This window comes from Saccopteryx leptura, chromosome 3 (genome assembly GCF_036850995.1).
Source record: "Saccopteryx leptura isolate mSacLep1 chromosome 3, mSacLep1_pri_phased_curated, whole genome shotgun sequence".
Classification (NCBI taxonomy): domain Eukaryota; kingdom Metazoa; phylum Chordata; class Mammalia; order Chiroptera; family Emballonuridae; genus Saccopteryx; species Saccopteryx leptura.
In genome coordinates this window covers 273,632,961-273,652,103 of record NC_089505.1, presented here as the reverse complement: position 1 = coordinate 273,652,103, position 19,143 = coordinate 273,632,961, and the positions used below count along the sequence as shown (strand labels likewise).

The 19,143-nt window shown below is 36.6% G+C and overlaps 1 protein-coding gene across 1 annotated transcript in view; it reads right to left on the bottom strand.

The window, feature by feature from the left end:
* Positions 1-19,143, bottom strand: part of LRPPRC (leucine rich pentatricopeptide repeat containing) — a 97,772-nt gene that overhangs the window by 10,850 nt on the left and 67,779 nt on the right. Inside the window, exons 26-31 of the mRNA XM_066378371.1 lie at positions 19,029-19,097; positions 17,507-17,597; positions 12,553-12,695; positions 12,310-12,418; positions 9,703-9,829; positions 2,766-2,854 (exon numbers count right to left, since the gene is read on the bottom strand). Coding sequence (XP_066234468.1) covers positions 2,766-2,854; positions 9,703-9,829; positions 12,310-12,418; positions 12,553-12,695; positions 17,507-17,597; positions 19,029-19,097 — 628 coding nt within the window. The remainder of the gene's footprint in view (positions 1-2,765; positions 2,855-9,702; positions 9,830-12,309; positions 12,419-12,552; positions 12,696-17,506; positions 17,598-19,028; positions 19,098-19,143) is intronic.

Below are 19,143 nucleotides of genomic sequence, written 5' to 3'. Positions count from 1 at the left end.
TTTCAAAGAAAACAGCTCATCAGATTCCCGTAAATAAATCCACAATTTTTTTTTCCTTTAAAGTATGATACTTTACAAGTATCTGATTATGGATAAATTTGGAATATCCTTCTGATTACTGACTCATGTGCAAGTGTAGTGAAATTATGATATTAAATAAAGTGGTGGACTGAAGGTAAAATGAAATACTTAGCATAACAATTACCATTACTGCTACCAAAGAAAACTTCATGCCTTCACAGCAGTTAAAGCAATGTAACCAAGACAAAACTAAGATGCTCAAAGCAGCTTTTCAAATAAGAAAAAAATTTCTGAACCAAATGGTGTGTTAAAATATTTAATAAAATAACATATTTTTTGCTCCGTAAGACGCATGGGCATCTCCCCTCCACTTTTTTGGAGGGGGGAAGTGCGACTTATGGAGCGAAAAATACAGCAAACAATCTAATAAAAGTGATGGAGTAAAAAACATAATAAATTCAGTGCTTATTACTGAATAAACAATTGATTCTCAAATCAGGAAAAGAGGAAACAGGTAGTTTAAAAACAATAAAATTTTATAAATACGCACACATAGGAAACAAAAATATTATTGATATTCTTATTAACCAAGAATATTGTCAGCTAGGGTCGATTTTTACACCAGTGAGTCAAAATAATAAAAAGATAATGATGGTAACTAGCATTTTATTGAGCTTTAACTACATTTGTTGAGCATTTACTACATGCTGGCACAGTAGTAAGCAACTACACTCACAACTAGCCCAAGTATCAATTGTATAGGTGAGAAATGGGGGCACAGTTTAAATATTTTGTCCAAGGTCATGTAGCTAGACACCCGGAATCTAACCAGCACAGATCCTACATGTATGCACAACAGAGTGGAGGATGAGCAGACTAGATCATATTATGGCTACCCATGAGACCTCAGAACCTAATTCATATTTCCTGGACCCACCTTCTCAAAAACTGGTACTGGTACCCTCCCCCGATCCTTCTTATACTCTCCTAATTTACTAGTCATATTGATTATGCTGTAAAGGTGACATGTATCAGCTATTAATATTCCAGAACAGTACTAACTTATAAAATTAGATTAAAATTGAACCAGCTCTATATTCCTTCCTGCTCTAAGATGGGACTAAGAAAAGAAACCCTGAAAAAGAGAAGGGGAATTTAAAAATCGGGAGCTCAGCCACGGAGCAAAATAAGGACATGGGGATAGTGTCACCCATTGCCACCTGTGCCAATGACCATTTCAACAATAGGTAAGGAGTGGCGGGTGGGGCTGAGGTGGTAGTGGGGGAACAGTGGGCTCCCGGCTCCTGCTCGCAACCAACCGCCCACTGAACTGAATAGCTGAGAAGAAAATGACACCACAAAGTTCCCTGTAGTTCTCCCAGGGTACCTAATATATAAGTTAAGAGTACTATTCAAGCTAAATAAATTCAGTTCAGATTCAGCTCAAATTTAACCCCTTGAAAAATTTTTAAAAGGGCTCTATTCTTATCTTCATGTCTATATATATAGCAAAAGTATCAATTTGACAGAAAGCCTGTTTTGAAAATAAAATGAAAGATTCTAAAATTTTAATAACCAGCCCCACATCATTCAATTATAAGTCAAAGCTGCCCAGAAAGGCTGTTTGTATAAGCTGGCCCTGTCTCGGAACTCTGAGGTGGAAATTTTTTCAGAGGGAGACATCATCACTCACACAGTCACATCCTAATATATTAGGGAAACATCTAAAGGTCAGCACACTGAGGAATTAACAGGCAACACTAAAGCTACACAATTAGATAGCAACTTTTTCGGAGGGATGTGAAATTATTTAATAAACACACAAGTGAGAAATAACACCATCTTACAGAATGAGGAAGAAACAGGTAACACAGTGAACAATTAAAGAGCTTTTCAAACCTTCCTTAAAATTTCCTAAGTGGGTTTTCTTGTATTGGCAAAACTATTATGTGACTGGACTAAAATTCCCATGTTAAACCTAAACATGAAAAGGTACTTACTTAATTTAAGATTTATCATTTCCCCCTTGAGAGCTCATTCATAGGTCCTCCAGACCAAACCCATTCTTCCACAAACCTATAGACAGCGTCTACCAAACAAACCAATCCTCTCCGGTCATTTCCGCATCTTTCTGGTATTATCCTCTTAGTATTAATTTAAAAACTCTAAATTCCAAACTCCAAACAAACACCATATTTTATTGCTGTTGGTATTATGAACTATTAAAAAAGTATTAGATTAAGTTTTAAAAATCAATATTATAATCATTTGGTGCACAATCCCACACATTTAACACTCAATTTAACTCATTTGCTATCTCACACACAACCAACACAATATGCAAGAAACAACTGCTGGGAATTGTTTCAGATGCTCTAAAGTATGTTAATTTCCAAAGCAAAGTGACTTGTGCTGTGAATTTTAACGCACTTGAAAGCCTGTACTTTCTCTCATTCTGGAACACAAATTTTGCATGTCTGAAGAGCTGTGATTCATCTTAAGAAAACCCATCTTGTGTTAAATGGAATGGAAACTGGACTAAGTGGTCAAATGACAAGTACATTCATATTCAAGCTGTATTATAAATGCATGTACAGTAATTTACGTCTCTCAGCTACCACAAAAGGCTCTTGATAAGCAGGTAATTTGCTAAATGGACTCCTTTATCCAAGTATTCGAAGGGCGTTACAAGAAAAATCTGCAGAGGCATTAATGTGACGTAAAGGTCAAGCATTGTGACATACCTTTCAAATAATCCCGCCTAACTTGCGCTGTGATGAGGAGGCTGTTGGCAGCATCGTTCAGTGTGAAGCCCTTGATGTGGGTCTCGGCGCTAAAAGAAGCAGACATTTAGAAAGGAATTACTGACATGCTTCTGATACGATAATAAATGGTTGAGCACCAAGGTGAAATTATAAAAACTACTGTTCGTATGTTAAAAATATTGCTGCAAAATATCGACCTGGAGACAGCTTTTGTGTTATCCTGTCAATGGTTATAGAAGGATACTTTTTTTTTGCATTCTGACAGATGACAAAGTTGGAAATGAGCAACAAAAGAAACAAAGTACAAGATTTTTTTTAAACAATCGGTTCAGATTCTTGAATGCTGACATATTAGATGACTAAAATAACTGTGTGCCCTGCATTGTTCTGCTGTATCCTAAGCTGGATCCTTCTTCCTCTCTTTTCTACATTCACCATAATTATAAAATGTAAAACTATTCTTTCAGCAACAAAAATTAACACTTATTTTCAGCACTGTATATTTTAAATATAAACTAAAGCATATTACTAACTAACCCATATCATTTGGCTGATTAATTTTCAAGTTTCTGTCATCTAGATATATACAGTTTTTAAAGGTGAACATACTGCAGAACCAAAACCGTCATTACGTTAAAATGTAAAATTTTACACAACAATTTTGTTCTGGGCTTAAATTTAAAATGAGCCCCCCCCCTCCCAACTTTTTAAAACTCAAGAGCAAAATACTGCTTTACTCATGACTAAAACCTACACGATTATAAAAAGAACACCTAGTCAGAGGTGATTTCAGTTTGCTCTACTGCTTGCACATCTCCTGTGATGAAAGTTCAGCTTCCTTAATGGCCCCAGGGCTCATCTTCCGAGTAGAAAATCTCCACAGGTCAAAAGGAGCAAAAGCAATTGCTGCCATTTGCCTTATCGAATTCGGTGAGGATCCTGCTGCCAACAACCTCAGCCTGCCGACACCACATCTAAGCTAGGCAGATTCTGAGAACAGCAGTGTCACTGGTAAATTATTCTCATCAATCCCAAGAAAATCCTCCGAAGACAGTGACATGCCCATCCTCTGTCCCTTCCCGCCTCTGAGGTTCACCCCCAGCTGGCCAGGCGCAGGATTTTCTTATCCCCAACCGATCCTCTTAATCCCACCAAAGCACCCATTGCTCAGTTTGACTTTTTCCTTTGTACCATCTGTCAAAGCTCTTAAATCAACAACTCCTGCATGAGACTATAAACTGCCTAAAATAAAGGATTTACTTTCTCAATCTTTAGCGCGATTAAATAAACAGTAGCCTTTATTAAAATTAAGCTCACTTCTTATGCTGACATTATTACATGTATTATATCACATTTACTTGAAAATATACTACCTAAAATTTATTAAAACCATGAAATAAACAAAACTTCTTTTAACTGACATCAAGTGTGAATTGCAAACCTTTCGAAAACCTCAAAAAACAGAACATTTTCTTTCCCACCTTAAGAAGCTGTATTATTCAATACAAATAAGAGGACAAGATATATAGGAAAAAAACTCTCTCCAGTCTATTATATACTGAACACGTATATCTTAAATTGTAGAACTGATCAATCACAGCCAAAGTATATTCCAAACTGGCAAAAGGAAAAAACTACAGTGACTGGTTAGAGAGCTTTGCACTGGATTCATTCATACAACACAATAAAAGAAGTCACTTCTGACCTATAATTTTGATCTTTCCTTTTGGAAAAAAGACCAGTCCAGGGCTGCCAAATCAAACTTCCTGTGCTGATGGGATTATTCTTTATCTGTGTTGTCCAATAGGGCAGCCAGTAGCCACATGTGGCTATATGTGATAGAAAAATGGAATTATATTTAATTTTAATTAATTTAAATTTAAACAAGCACATATGACTACAGTGGCAACTAAACTAAACAACACAGGATTCTAGACTTTTTCTCTTCATTTTTTGAACAGCCAAAATAAAGGAAATAACTACAAAGGATAAAGGGCATCAATCTTTTAACTTATAATCAAGTGCAAAAATTAATCTGTCTTAACCAAAGAAGACAGGATCACAGAGAGTTTCACCTGAGAGGTTTCGGAGCAATGGTTAGTCTACAGATTGTACTTACATAACATACACATGGACCATTAGTTGGTGATTATAACTTATCTTACTTGGGATAACAAAAGCTGGCCAATCCAGTAAAAACCATCCGTGATTGATTCACATTATTTCTAGATAGAATGAAATGAGAAGCTGACAGGAACAAGAGAAAACAAAGTGCTGTTCTCGAAAGATAAAGTGGTGCCACTGCTGCGTGATTCTCCAAGGTCCTAAGAAGAGTTTAGTGCCATCAGAGATTTTAAACAATAATCTATATCCCTTACTGTTCTTTGAAATAAGCAGTTCAGCTCCGTTCAAATAATTCACTATACTTAAAGTTTTATTTTGAAACATGAAAAATGTAATTCTAAAAAGAAGTTGGTTTCTTTAAAATATTTTAAAGGCAGCTTGTTACTTTTGAAATTCTATTACTTGTTGGGAAGGTTAAATGACCTTAATAAAACTGAAGAAATATTAGAGGTCAAGTGACTCTGCAACACATTAGTAACAGAAAAAGTATAGCAAAAACAAAGACTGCACTTTTTAGTTCATAGGAAAAACCACTGCTCTTAAGACTGAACAAGTGGCATTATGTAGGTCATTATAACAACAGACTGCTATTTATAAACTGAGAGTAGTAACAGCACCAGAATAAAACCAAGGGGTACTGCCTTTTGCCACAGTGTTCATCTGGTTACACCAGGGGTCCCCAAACTTTTTACACAGGGGGCCAGTTCACTGTACCTCAGACCATTGGAGGGCTGGACTATAAAAAAAACTATGAACAAATTCCTATGCACACTGCACATATCTTAAAGTAAAAAACCAAAACGGGAATAAATATAATATTTAAAATAAAGAACAAGTAAATTTAAATCAACAAACTGACCAGTATTTCAATGGAAACTATGCTCCTCTCACTGACCACCAATGAAAGAGGTGCCCCTTCCGGAAGTGCTGCGGGGGCCGGATAAACGGCCTCAGGGGGCCGCAGTTTGGGGACCTCTGGGTTACACCATATTTAGAAGAAAGATGCCTATAAAACAAAGCAACAATTCTTTTCTACTCTGATCATGGACACAGAGCTAGAATAGGAAGAGATAACCAGTATCATGTTGGCAGTGAACCAAGAAATGAATCCAGGGCAGTTATGTGCCAGGACATGCCCTTAGTAACATTGGCAATCAGTTGGAGAACAAGAATTGCCACTTCTGAATTCCCAGTCAAGAGCTCACTTTCAAAACTATTCAAATGTAGATCTAACCCAAGATACAATTCTTCATAGTCAAATGCAAAATTTTACTGGTTCAGCGAAAAGATGTGCATCCAATCCCCAAATCAGGTGCCTCTGGACATTCTAAAGCTTTGCATCTAGGATTCTTTCAGGCCCACACAGCTACATGGGGAAGGTAGCTGCGTAACACAGCTGGAAGGCTAAGATAACAGTGACCTCAAGAGTACAGAAAGGCTCCATGAAGACCTAAGGAGGGAGGGAAGAAGATAAACTTACATTTTACAGGTGTGGACATAAGGGGAAACAGAAGGAATGTGCTTATAACGATCTTCTAGGCCAGAAGCCTGCATGCTTGTTTGATCAAGATTACATACCAGTGCACAGGAAATAAAACTTACACAAAACATTTTTAGAATATAAAGTGCTTTAGTATTTCCTATTCTATTTCATTTTAAAAATCTGTTGGTTCTGTCTCACTAAACAGCCACCATGACCCATTAACTGATTACAATGCAGTTTGAAAAACTACTCGAGATCAGTGGTCTTCAACAAAAGATATGCACATTGTGTAAATGCTCTAGGGTGAGGCAAAAAAAATGTTTGAACCTCTTTTTAAAAATCTTATCCTCTTTCTTTTCTTTTCTTTCTTTCTTTTTTTTTTTTTTTTAGCAAGAGAAAGAAAATGAGACAGACAGGAATGGAGAAAGATGAGAAGCATCAACTCATAGTTGTGTCATTTTAGTTGTTCACTGATTGCTTTTCATATGTGCTTTGACTTGGAGGCCAGTGGCCCTTTTGCTCAAACCAGCAATCTTGGGCTTCAAGCCAGCGACCTTGGGCTTCAAGCCAGCAACCATGGGATCATGCCAATGATCCAACGCTCAAGAGACCCCTGCTCGAGCTGGATGAGCCTGCACTCGAGCTGGCGACCTTGGGGTTTTGAATTTGGAACCCCAGCATTCCAGGTCGACAACTCTATCTGCTGCGCTATTAAAAATTTTATCCTCTGAAAAATTGTTCCTTTTTGAGTGTGTTTTATAATATACTTACATGTGAGACATTAGTGCAATTCCCTATTAATGGTATGTGATCTGTTTGTCTTAAATCACCTGGCTGTTCAGTAAAATGCAGATTCCTGACCAGCTGACTCAGAACCTCTGGCTGTCAGGTATCTTTTTATGCTCTCAAAATGGGAGGCTGCCCATTCTAGATCAAGCCCAGTGAATTTAAAAATATATATATCATCTGTATTTTAGGGAAGTATTTTAGAGTTCTCTGAAGCCAAACTAAGGATTAAACATTTTTTTAGTTTTCCTTCTTTGCTTCTACCCCCTACTTACCCATACCCAATTATCAACACAAAATGCTCCTCTCTTTTTCCTGCCTCCCTCCCTATCCTCTCAAATCACTACTGCTTCAGACGCCTTTGATTATAATGGGTAGTGTTGGGAGAGAGTTCAGATAATTTCCTGAGAAAAGTAATTTTAGAAAAAACCTACAACCCCTTGATGACTTCAATGATTACAGATGACAGGATGCTATTCACTGTCAAATTTTCCAAGTCACTAATTGAGGATGTAGGGAGTATTCTAGAAATAGGTAATTCAATTAGCAACTGAGTAAACACACAAAGGAGCCACAGGAATACTAAAAACCTGAACTTGAAAGTCTAAGTGTTAAGTTTAACAGTCCTATACGAAGACATAGAGATGATGATTCAAGACCATAGTTATATATAGTGTGTGTGTATAGATATATACCTATATACAGCTCTTTGTATATCCATATATACTGTACGTATATGTATTTATATCAGCGGTTCTCAACCTCTAGGTCGCGACCCCGGCGGGGGTCGAACGACCAAAACACAGGGGTCGCCTAAAGCCATCGGAAAATACATACAGGTTGAGAACCGCTGATTTATATGAATATATGTTTCCACATACAAGTAGTCGTATGCAAAACATTTTTCAAAATGTACTAAAACACAACAGTAAATATGGCTGTATAGTTAACTTTAACATAACACCAGTATTAACAGGTTTTCTAGCAAATTGCAAGAATGGCAAGCATTCATTTTCTATTCAAGATTCTAATATTCCAAAAGTGCTGAGACAAAAAAATGGAAGGCTCAAGTGTGTGTATGAGAAAGTGAAGTGAGGCAATTGTAGCACAATGTTAACATTTGGTGAAATAAAGTGTTTGTAGGTTTTAGGAATCTTGCAACTTTTCTGTAGATTTGAACGTTTTCAAAATAAAATTTAGGGGAAAAAACTTAAAGGCCAAATATTAGACAAGAAAGATTATTTTAGAACTCACAATATACTAGGAAAAGACTGACCTTTGCCATGGAAAGTAAAGCTCCTGTCTTATCAACAGAACAGGTCTATACTCCAGAGCAGAGACCTTGATCTACATTCCTTTCTAGGGCCCTTTCCGATTAGTAACTCAACTTTCCCAGATAACTCACTGGGGATAATAGAGTCAGTTAACTGACACATCAGGTATAAAAACTTTATTCTCATTCTGATTAATAAAGTATTTACTCTAGTGAAATAGCCAGAAAGAGAAAACCGCTACCACCACTACCAGCCTGACTAAAAAAAATATATAAATCAAACACAAAACACCCAAGAGCAGGGACCATTTAAAATATATTGAGTACCTATATTTTCTCTACTTCCCTCTAACTCTTTCAGTATGTAGAAGAAATCTTTAATGTAAATATTATCATCCACTCATCATATAGAAGAAAAATTGCTGCTCAGATATGGGAGGTAATTTTCTCAAGTCATAGAGTGTTCAAGTAAGATACAAACCCCTAAATTCAAAGCCCGTGGTGTCTTTCTTCATTGTATCAGGCTGCTCCCACCACAAAAAGTACCTGGATCTAGCTATTGAGCAAGTATAATAAAAATTACTTTTCTGGCCTGACCAGGTGGTGGCACAGTGGATAGAGCGTCAAACTGGGATGCAGAGAACCCAAGTTTGAGACCCAGAGGTCTCCAGCTTGAGCATGGGCTCATCTAGCTTAAGCATGGGTTCATCCAGCTTGAGCGTGGGTTCGCCCTTGAGCTCAGAGTCGCTGGCTTGAGAATGGGATCATAGACATGACCCCATGGTCGCTGGTTGGAGCCCAAGGTCGCTGGCTTGAGCAAGCGGTCACTCTCTCTGCTGTATTCCCCTGGTCAAGGCACACATGAGAAAGCAACCAATGAACAACTAAGAAGCCACAATGGAGAATCGATGCTTCTCATCTCTCCCCCTTCCTGCCTGTCTATCTGTCCCTCTCTCTGTCTCTCTCTCTCTGTCATACACACACTAAAAATTACTTTTCTGTATACAGGAACCTTAAATGAGTGACATGGTTTCATAAGATAAATAAAAGGTATTGCACTGTGCAAGGACAGTAAATGTTATGTATTATATAGGTTTAAAAAAATACATAAAATTAGAAAACCATTTCATATAATTTGTGATTAGTTGAAGATAAACAAGTACTACTAAAACACATCATTAGAAAAAATCCTTAATAACAGATGATATTCTTTTTTAAATGAGAGGTTTTATAAATGAACTAATACTTACAAATCTTTCACTTGCATTGCTTCTGTAAAGCTATCCTTTGTCAACAGTAAATGTATAACATTGCTGTAAGTTTCACTGTTAAACACAACATTCTGCTTTTGTGCTTTCAGGAAGATATTATATGCATCTACAAAGAAAATTTAAAAACGAGATGACATCATTCTGAAATGGCAAAGAGAAAGGAAAAACCCCTAAAACAAGCCCTAAACCCACATATTTCTGTTTCTTTTAAAGCTCACCCCCAGAACACTCTACAGAGACACAAACACTGCCCAAGCGGGCAGGTGCTGTCACTCTTCTAATCTTTAAAATATAAAGTGAGCTGTGGAAACTACTACTTAATCCAAGTGGATGGTACCTGAAAGGGCCTCTTTTTAAAGTTATTCTTCATATTTGCTTTTAAAAGTCAATAAATTATTTTCATGCCAATAAAAACGAGAAATAGTTCTTCTGAATTTGTCAAAAGATAGCAGTTTCAAAATAAATTGCAAAATGTGTCTTCAAGTCCAAAGAAACCAGAGGTATAATTTAGATTGAGGGGAGCAAAAGATTCATTTTCAAGCAATCTTTAATCTATAAGTGGGTGGTTACAATGGTTAACATTTCCACACAATAGTATTAAAGAGAATATAGCCTATAATTCTAAAATTAGGAGATCAAATTATTTGGCTACGACAGGACTTACACAAAAAACATACAATTTTCAAATATACAGATACCTAACAAGTAAACTAAGCAACATTTGTTTGACTGATTAACAGTTTTATTTCACTTGTTCACAATAACTGTCAGTGAATGAAAAGATGTTACCAAAAGAGAAGTAACTACACTTTTCAGTCACTTACTTTTCTGAAATAAAACTGCCTGGCTATAAACATCCAGCAGAAACTACAATCCACTCTCTGATGTGTATAAGCAAATCATAGTAAAGACTGGGCAAAACTGAACTATCATGTACAACCTGCTATGGATATAAAGATCAATGTAAGGAAATGCAGAACACAGCAAGGAATGAACATGATATTAATGCTCGAAGAACACTGTGAGCTACTTTAGAGGTTCCTGAACAAGTAGAAACCATGCCTGTATTTATAATTAGGGGAGTTTGCATTAGCCCCTCAATTAAACTAAAATGGCAATAGCAAAAACTTAGTTAACCTTTCATGCTAAATTCACAGAAAACAAGAGAGAAAAGGTACGAAATTAGTATTTGTATTTTAACTAAGAAGCTAAGATATAATACAATTACTATCTACTCCCCAATAAGCATATATAACAGTTCACTAAGTGTGCTAAATGAAAATAAATAATAAATAGAATTTGAAGATTTGAGATCAATAAAGTAATCTAGAAAATCTTACTAGTTGTTTTCTAAAAATTGTAGTTTGGCTGTATTTATTATTTTTTGGTAGTTAAAACAACAACTATCATTGTAATGCCCCAAACTCACTCATCACAGGTTTGTTTTGGTATGAAAGTCACACTATCCCTTCAAGTATACTAAACTATCAGAAATTTGATGAAGTGCTAATACAAGCATTCACTTTTCAAAGTACAAAGTATTCATATTTTGCTAAGCATTCATATCTGAGATATACACAATAGTGACTAAAAGCTCTGAAAGAATTAACAGGATGAAACCAATTAGATAAGTGTAAACTGTATTAAAACTAGGAGAGATGTAGCCCTACATTTGTAACAAACATTGCACTTATCAGATCAACTGTGTCTTGTTTTTGCCGTGTTGATGTTCAAGTTCCCCTTATTTTACTTAACACTGGCACATAACTTTTATGCCAGTATATTGTTATAATTATCCTAGTTTATGTTCAATTGTTGTTAATCTCCTACTGTGCCTAATTTATAAATTAAACTTTATCATAGGTATGTACGTATAGGAAAAAACAGTACATACAGGGTTTGGTGCTACTGCGGTTTCAGGCATCCACTGGGAGTATTGGGACATACTCCCCATGGATAAAGGGAGACTACTGTATTGCTTAATTATTTCAACACACAATGATTAGGGTTAAGGTTAATGCCCTAATCATTTTTGCTTTCAAATAAAAGCAAAAAATATATACAATAAATTTATTTGCCAATAAACACTCATGATAATGTTATTTTCAAAGCGTAATTTAAAAAAATATATGTCTTTTAGTTTTTACTATGAAACACTTTAAATGTACAGAAAAATCTAAATAGTGTAATGAACACCTCCATACACCTGTCACCTGCCTCTAATAGTTAACATTTTTCCATATTTGCTTTATTTTTGTTATGTATGGCTCAAGTATTTTAAAATAAATTCTAGAAATCTAGATATTTTTCACCTCTCAATACTTTATTACAAATGCCCAAATTTAAGGACATTTTTCTATAAATCATAATATTATAACATCTAATGAAAATGAGAGCAATTCAATAATATTAGCTATTACTCAGTCAATATTTAAATTTTCCCAATTGCCCCAAAATATCTTTGTTAATTAAAAAAATAAAGAATTAATACATACAAGTTAAGTTCTATCTCTTCCCTAGAACTTGGGCTATGAGCCCAAGCTGCTATGAGAAAGAAGTCCTCAGTATACATGCTTGTTTTGTTACCTTTGCTTCTCTTCCTTCGGCAGGCATTAGAGATGTCTTTCTGGAAATCAGTTTCTCCAAATGAGGGTGCTGAAGTATTCAGGGACTGCTTTTCATCTTCAAACCACAACTTAAAGACAAAATTATTCAGTTACACAAAAAGTGGTAAATACAGTGATCTTTTCAGTATAAAACTGGACCAGTCTATGACCTAAACTTATACTGACAACAAAATCTGTTATGCTTACAGTTAAAACAAATTACCTCAGGTACATCAAATGGAACCTCCTGGTTATTGTTTCTCAGGATTTCTGCTAATAGTCTTAGTGTCTTCCCACGAGGAATAATATTTTCTTCTTGCATTTTGTTCCAGACGGCATCAGCTCTTTGCCAGTCACCATTTATTTCTATAAAATTTGATGAAATGAGAATTAATGAACATCCTAAGTAGAATTCATGAAAATATTTAGGACTTTTTCTTATTTGATGTTGAAGGCAGCATTATTTCAAATACTGCTTCCAGTAAAAGGAAGGTGATTGTGAGCCAAAGGAAAAACTACTTCTTTCTGCTTACTTTTGAATTTTAAACCATAAAAATTCCTTACCTATTAAAAAAAAACAAAAAAAACCTGCACTCTGACAAACACCTTAAATATCATGTTGATAAAATCAGTTTGTCCTTGAAAGTAACTGAGAAACTGCCCACTGCTGAAACTGCAATCAGAGACGGGCAGTTCAGTCTTTGGACAGATGACGGGTATGTGTATGAGGAGCAGTACACAGAGGGTCTAAAATGACTGAGCGTGTGCCCTGGCCAGACAGCTCATTTGGTAGAGCGTCACTACAAAGCACAGAGGTTGCTGGTTTGATCTCCAGTCAGGGCACAAACAAAATAAAATGACCGAGAGTGTGCAACTGTATGATTTTCTTCAAAAGTGACTAATAAAACTTTTTCATTTAGCTGAGAAGGTAGAATTGTCTTTTTGGTCAACCTGAACAATTTCTATAATAGTATTTGATAATTTCTTATCTCAACAGATAATGCCATCAGACTAAGTTAAGTATTAGAAGAACATAAATTTATTGGAAGTAGGCAGATTCGTTCATGTTGAAAAATCCAGTTCCTTCTATGTGGTAACCTAGTCTTCACATACAGAAAAAACTTAATAATCAAGAGTTCATTTTTACAGGCAATAGTGTGGGGATTGTGGGGAGGAAAGGGGGTTGGGGGGAAAGTGGAAGAGGGTAAAGAGAAGACAGACAGTGACGGAAGGTGAGCTGACTTGGGGTGGTGAACACACAACACAGCATACAGATGATGTATTATATGCCCTGGCCAGAAAGCTCGGTTGGTTGGAGCACTGTCCGAAAGCACAGAGGTTGTCGGTTCAATCCCCAGTCAGGGCACACACAGGAACAGAGGGATGTTCCCGTTTCTCTCTCTCTTCCTCCTCCCTACCTTCCTCTCTCACTGAAATTTAAAAAAAAAAGAACAGAAAAGGCTAGAACTAAAGTTTGAATTATGACACATTCTCCTAACAAATCACCCATGAATACCACACTACATAGTTTAAGTAGAAAATACAATCAGTTTTAGTAAAGCTGGTATTTAACTGTATGGAAATTGTTAAAACTTTGTTTCTTAATCTACATTATAGTTACCTGAGGGCTGGCTGTCATAAACCACTGAGCAACGGGTATTTTTGGTGCATGTTTCAGTAAGTACATTGTAATTTACAACACATTTAAGTGGCCGTGTATGTGAGAGATAATATTTTAAAATAAACAAAACAAAACTGCTCTTCTACAGTACCCCAAAATAATTAAGTCAACTCTTTTCGACGGTTAAAATTATACCACTCAACAATTCAGTAAGTCAAACATACTATTTTCTCAGAAATCCACAATCCAAATACAAATTTTTTCAAGTATAATAGGACTATATTTCATATATCAATCCATACCATTTGTTCTTTTCAAATAAATTGAGTCCATAGTGCTTTAAAAATTATTCCACATATTTAAGTAGTGATACAAGTCAGCGGGCTAGTAGAGAGAAGGGACTTCAGAAGGAGATAACTTGCTTTTTCTTCAGAAAGGGAATTAATTAGGGTTATCATACCACATTATCTATTTATTGCACTATAGAAGGTGGGAAGTATACAGATAGGGGAAAAAAGTACACCTTCCGCCTGACCAAGTGGTGGTGCAGTGGACAGAGCGTCAGATTGGGACACAAAGGAGCCACGTTTGAGAAACCCTGAGGTCGCCAGTTTGAGCCTGGAATCATGGGCTTGAGTGTGGGCTCACCAGGTTGAGCGCGATGTCGCTGCCTTGAGCATGGAATCAGAGATATGACCCCATGGTCGCTGGCTTGAGCCCAAGGTCACTGGCTCGGCTGGAGCCCCCCAGTCAAGGGACATATGAGAAAGCAAACAATGAACAAATAAGGTGCTGCAACAAAGAATTGATACTTCTCATCTCTCTCCCTTCTGGCCTGCCTGTCCCAATCTGGCCCTCACTCTGTCTGTCACACACACACACACACACACAAGTACACTTCCCTATAATGATTCCTCACTTGAGGCCACCCTCAAATTACAGAGCCCCTTGGATTCTTGGCTCAAATAGAGAGTATAATTGGAGGAAGGTGTCCACCAGAACAGATGGAGGGGATTAAGGAGAAGGAAATAGTAGTAAACCTCAGAGGCTGCTTATCCTTAAAGGAAATTTTAAAATGAACTTAAAAGTTGTTTATTCTTTTCTTTCTTTTTAAAAATCAACAGCAAAGGGTCACATGCATAAAAAAAAAATTTGGTGAGGCTGGCCACTTCTCACCTTCCCTGGACAACCACGTCCCCTGAGCATTCTTCCAGCTGTTATTTCACTGTGCTGTCAGTCTTGGTTACAGGTCTAACTTCCTGCAGAGCAGACCATCCTTCACATCTGCAGTGCCTACCTCAGTGGAGCACAGTAACAACTTCAGAGACTTTGTTTTTCTGAACGAAAGTTTATCCAGGCCTGACCTGTGGTGGCGCAGTGGATAAAGCGTCAACCTGGAAATGCTGAGGTCGCCGGTTCGAAACCCTGGGCTTGCCTGGTCAAGGCACATATGGGAGTTGATCCTTCCAGCTCCTCCCCCTTCTCTCTCTCTGTCTCTCTCTCCTCTGCCTCTCTCTCTCTCTCTCTCCCTCTCTCTCTCCTCTCTAAAAAAAAAAAAAATGAATAAATAAAATAAAATTAAAATTAAAAAAAAAAAAAAGAAAGTTTATCCAGTCTTCTATGGGGACTACTATAAATGCTGGGACACATTTTGAAAATATTCAATATTTTTCTGCGATCTGCATAAAATTAGAATTTAAGCATTAAATAGTTCTTCAAAAGGGAGAAAATGCAGGGCAAAGAGGAAGAATCAGTACTGGGTTATAATCCACAAATTAACCTGAAATGTGACTTTTAAAATTCTATATATTTAGTACAATCTCACTATTGAGACCCAGAATTTGATCATTATTCAAGCCAAAGTTTTAAGATGGACAATACAGGGTAAAATAATAACTACAAGAATGTATGAAAAGTGTATACTTCAATACAATCAACAATTGAAATATAAATTTTACACCAAGTCTTATTTTATTTACACCATCTAGATGTAAGATAAAGCTTACAATGATAAGAAACACAAGTTCAGTAAGACAAATGAAATCAACTTATTCATTGCTGTCCCCATTTGGGGAAGGAAAATTTCCCATTAGAAAATGAGGACAATAAATCTAGATCAAGTATCTCTGAAGCAAAAAAAAAAAAAAAAAAAAGAGGTCACTGACTATTCTAAGTGTTGTTCCTCTCTACCTCAACACCCTAAGAGAGCCTGCAAAGTTCCCAGATGCAGAAACTGGTATAAATATATCAGAGCACTGTTTGATAATAGAGACCAAAAGTTTCAAAAATGTCAATCACTTTTAACTTTTAATTCAAACACTAATTCAGCCTAAGGAAATGATTAAGGGTATAAACAAAGATTAAGGTACAAGGATGATTAATGCAGTAATTTATAATATGAAAAATTAGAACTTATTCACATGTCTAGAAATAGGGGATTAAATGCTACCTCAATGTAGTCATTTACAGGTGATAAATGTAGAAATGTCTGTAATACAGAACTGAGTCAAAATTGTATTATAATATAATCACATTTTATTTCTAATTAAATATTTTTTATTGATTGATTTTTTTTTTTGTATTTTGCTGAAGTTACAAGCTGGGAGGCAGTCAGACAGACTCCGCATGCGCCTGACTGGGATCCACCCGGCATGCCCACTGGAGAGAGATGTTCTGTCCATCTGGGGCGTTGCTCTATTGTGGCCGGAGCCATTCTAGTGCCTGAGGAATAGGCCACAGAGCCGTCCCCAATGCCCAGGAACCTTGCTCCAATGGAGCCTTGGCTGTAGAAGGGGAAGAGAGAGATAGAGAAGAAGGAGGGGGGAAGGGGAAGAACAGATGGGTGATTCTCCTGTGTGCCCTGACCGGGAATTGAGCCAGGGACTTCCACACGCCGGGCCAATGCTCTACCGCTGAGCCAACTGACAGAGCTATTTATTGATTTTTTAGAGAGAAAAAAGTAAGAGAGAGACACAAATCAATTTGTTGTTCCACTTATTTATATAGCATTTACTGGCTGATTCTTGTATGTGTCCTGATCAGGGATCTAACCCACAACCTTGTATTGGGATGATGCTCCAACCAACTGAGCTACCCAGCCAGGGTGATACGATCAAATTTTTAAAAGAAAATGCTTAGTTTAGCAATGAGTTTATACAGTAATATGCAATTTTCTGGAAAATGATCTATACTTATGAACACTGTAGATGGAAACCTAGTTGTAGAAGTGACTGACATATAGAGAATTTAAATAAAATAAGAAAAAGAACAGTCCATCCTCAAAAGTCCTATTAAATTGTACACCTGGAATAAGATTTTCCTCACTTTCTCATTATAGTAAGAATATCAGAACTTGTGAAGATTGCGATGTCTAGCAATACAACATAACATTTTAAGATAAAGTTCAATCTGGCCTCTACTTCAGCCTCCTTGTAGATTCCACGTCTGACAGTCCCTGGAGCTTCCTCAAGCCTGAGACTCCTTGTCTGCCTAAAACCTTCAACAGAATAAATAAATGCCTCAAAATGAGAACACGAGGAACAGTCAGATTACTTACTATATAGTTTTAGTAGATTGTAGTACAGCTGGTCTCTGTCACATTCAAATAGCTTTTGTGTCAGCTCCACTAATTTTTCTAGAGTTTCAACCTTAAAAATAAGAACAACAGATGGGTCCAGAGCAGTGGTAGTCAACCTGGTCCCTACCGTCCACTAGTGGGCGTTCCAGCTTTCATGGTGGGCGGTAGCACAGCAACCAAAATATAAATAAAAAGATAAATTTAACTATAGTAAATTGTTTTATAAAGATTTATTCTGCCAAACTGAGCGAAAATCCTACATACAGTACTTGGTAAGCATTATATGCTTTAACTTGCTGTAACTCTGCTTTATAAATTTTATAAAGTAAAGTTACTTCCCTATAAATCACCATTACTGTGGAACCGGTGGGCGGTTAGAAAATTTTACTACTAACAGAGATACAAAAGTGGGCAGTAGGTATAAAAAGGTTGACTACCCCTGGTCTAGAGTATATAAAACAGTGGTTTTCAATTGTCAGTCTACAGACAGGCGCCACCTAACTCTGTATGAAGATTATAGTCTATAAGCATTGTGTCTATAATCTTCATATAACATCAAGGTAATTAACTTTTTCATGAACCAGCACAAAATTTCTGGCGGACTTGCAATGGTCTACAGACGAGCAATTGACAAATACTAGTATAAAAAATATATTTTATAGTTGAAAAAAATCTCTTGAATAATCTTTGAAATTAAAATTAGCTTTACCCAAAGGATAAATTAACCTTCCTTTAAAAATAAAAAAGCTGAGCACAATGATGTGAAGTGAATGTACTTAATGCCACTTAAACAGTACACTTTAAAGTGGTTATGATGAGAAATTTTATATTACATGGTTCAAGAATTCCTTATAGTCAAGAACACAGCATGACCAATTATCTAGTTGAGGAACCCTCCACAAAATGCCTATTAGAGAATTCAAAGGCATTTGGGGTAGAGGAGCCAGTAAGTATATCCTATTATTTATTCATAGAATATTCTTCCACCCCCAACATTATACTCCTCTTCCCCTGTGCCTTTTACCTAGCAGGATGTGAACAGATATCTGACTGCAGGGGAGGTAGGAGAGGCAAAGTGGAAATTCCACCTGGCTCCCATCATGCAACTCCTTTGGTCACTAAGGACTGTAGTACACTGCTCGCAGAAATTAGGGGATATCTTATCGCTTCATATTAATTTTGAAATATCCCCTAATTTTTGTGAGCAGTATATATTTTAATTGCCAAGTTAATAAGGTTAGCTTGCTCAAAACAAATAGGATAAAGCAAGCTAAATATCTTCAGGGCCCAGTTCAGAATTTTTAGGAACTACTGCACCTCAGCAACAAGAAGCAAGCTGTAGCTTACTTGGAAAACAATCAAGATAACACTACTTCCATTAATAACGCTCTATCTCCTGAAATCCCCAAATGCTCATATGACATGTAGGAAATTTGCTACTCATGTAGCTGATTTGCTACTCACAATTTTAGGTGCTTGAGACCAGAAATGAAACACAAACCTGATTACTTGTAATACATCTATCACAAAACCACTGAAGTCTTGCAGGTCGAGCTCTAATGCCTGGAGTCTGTAAAATAAAATAATCATACAGCACACAAGATAAGGCTTTAGCT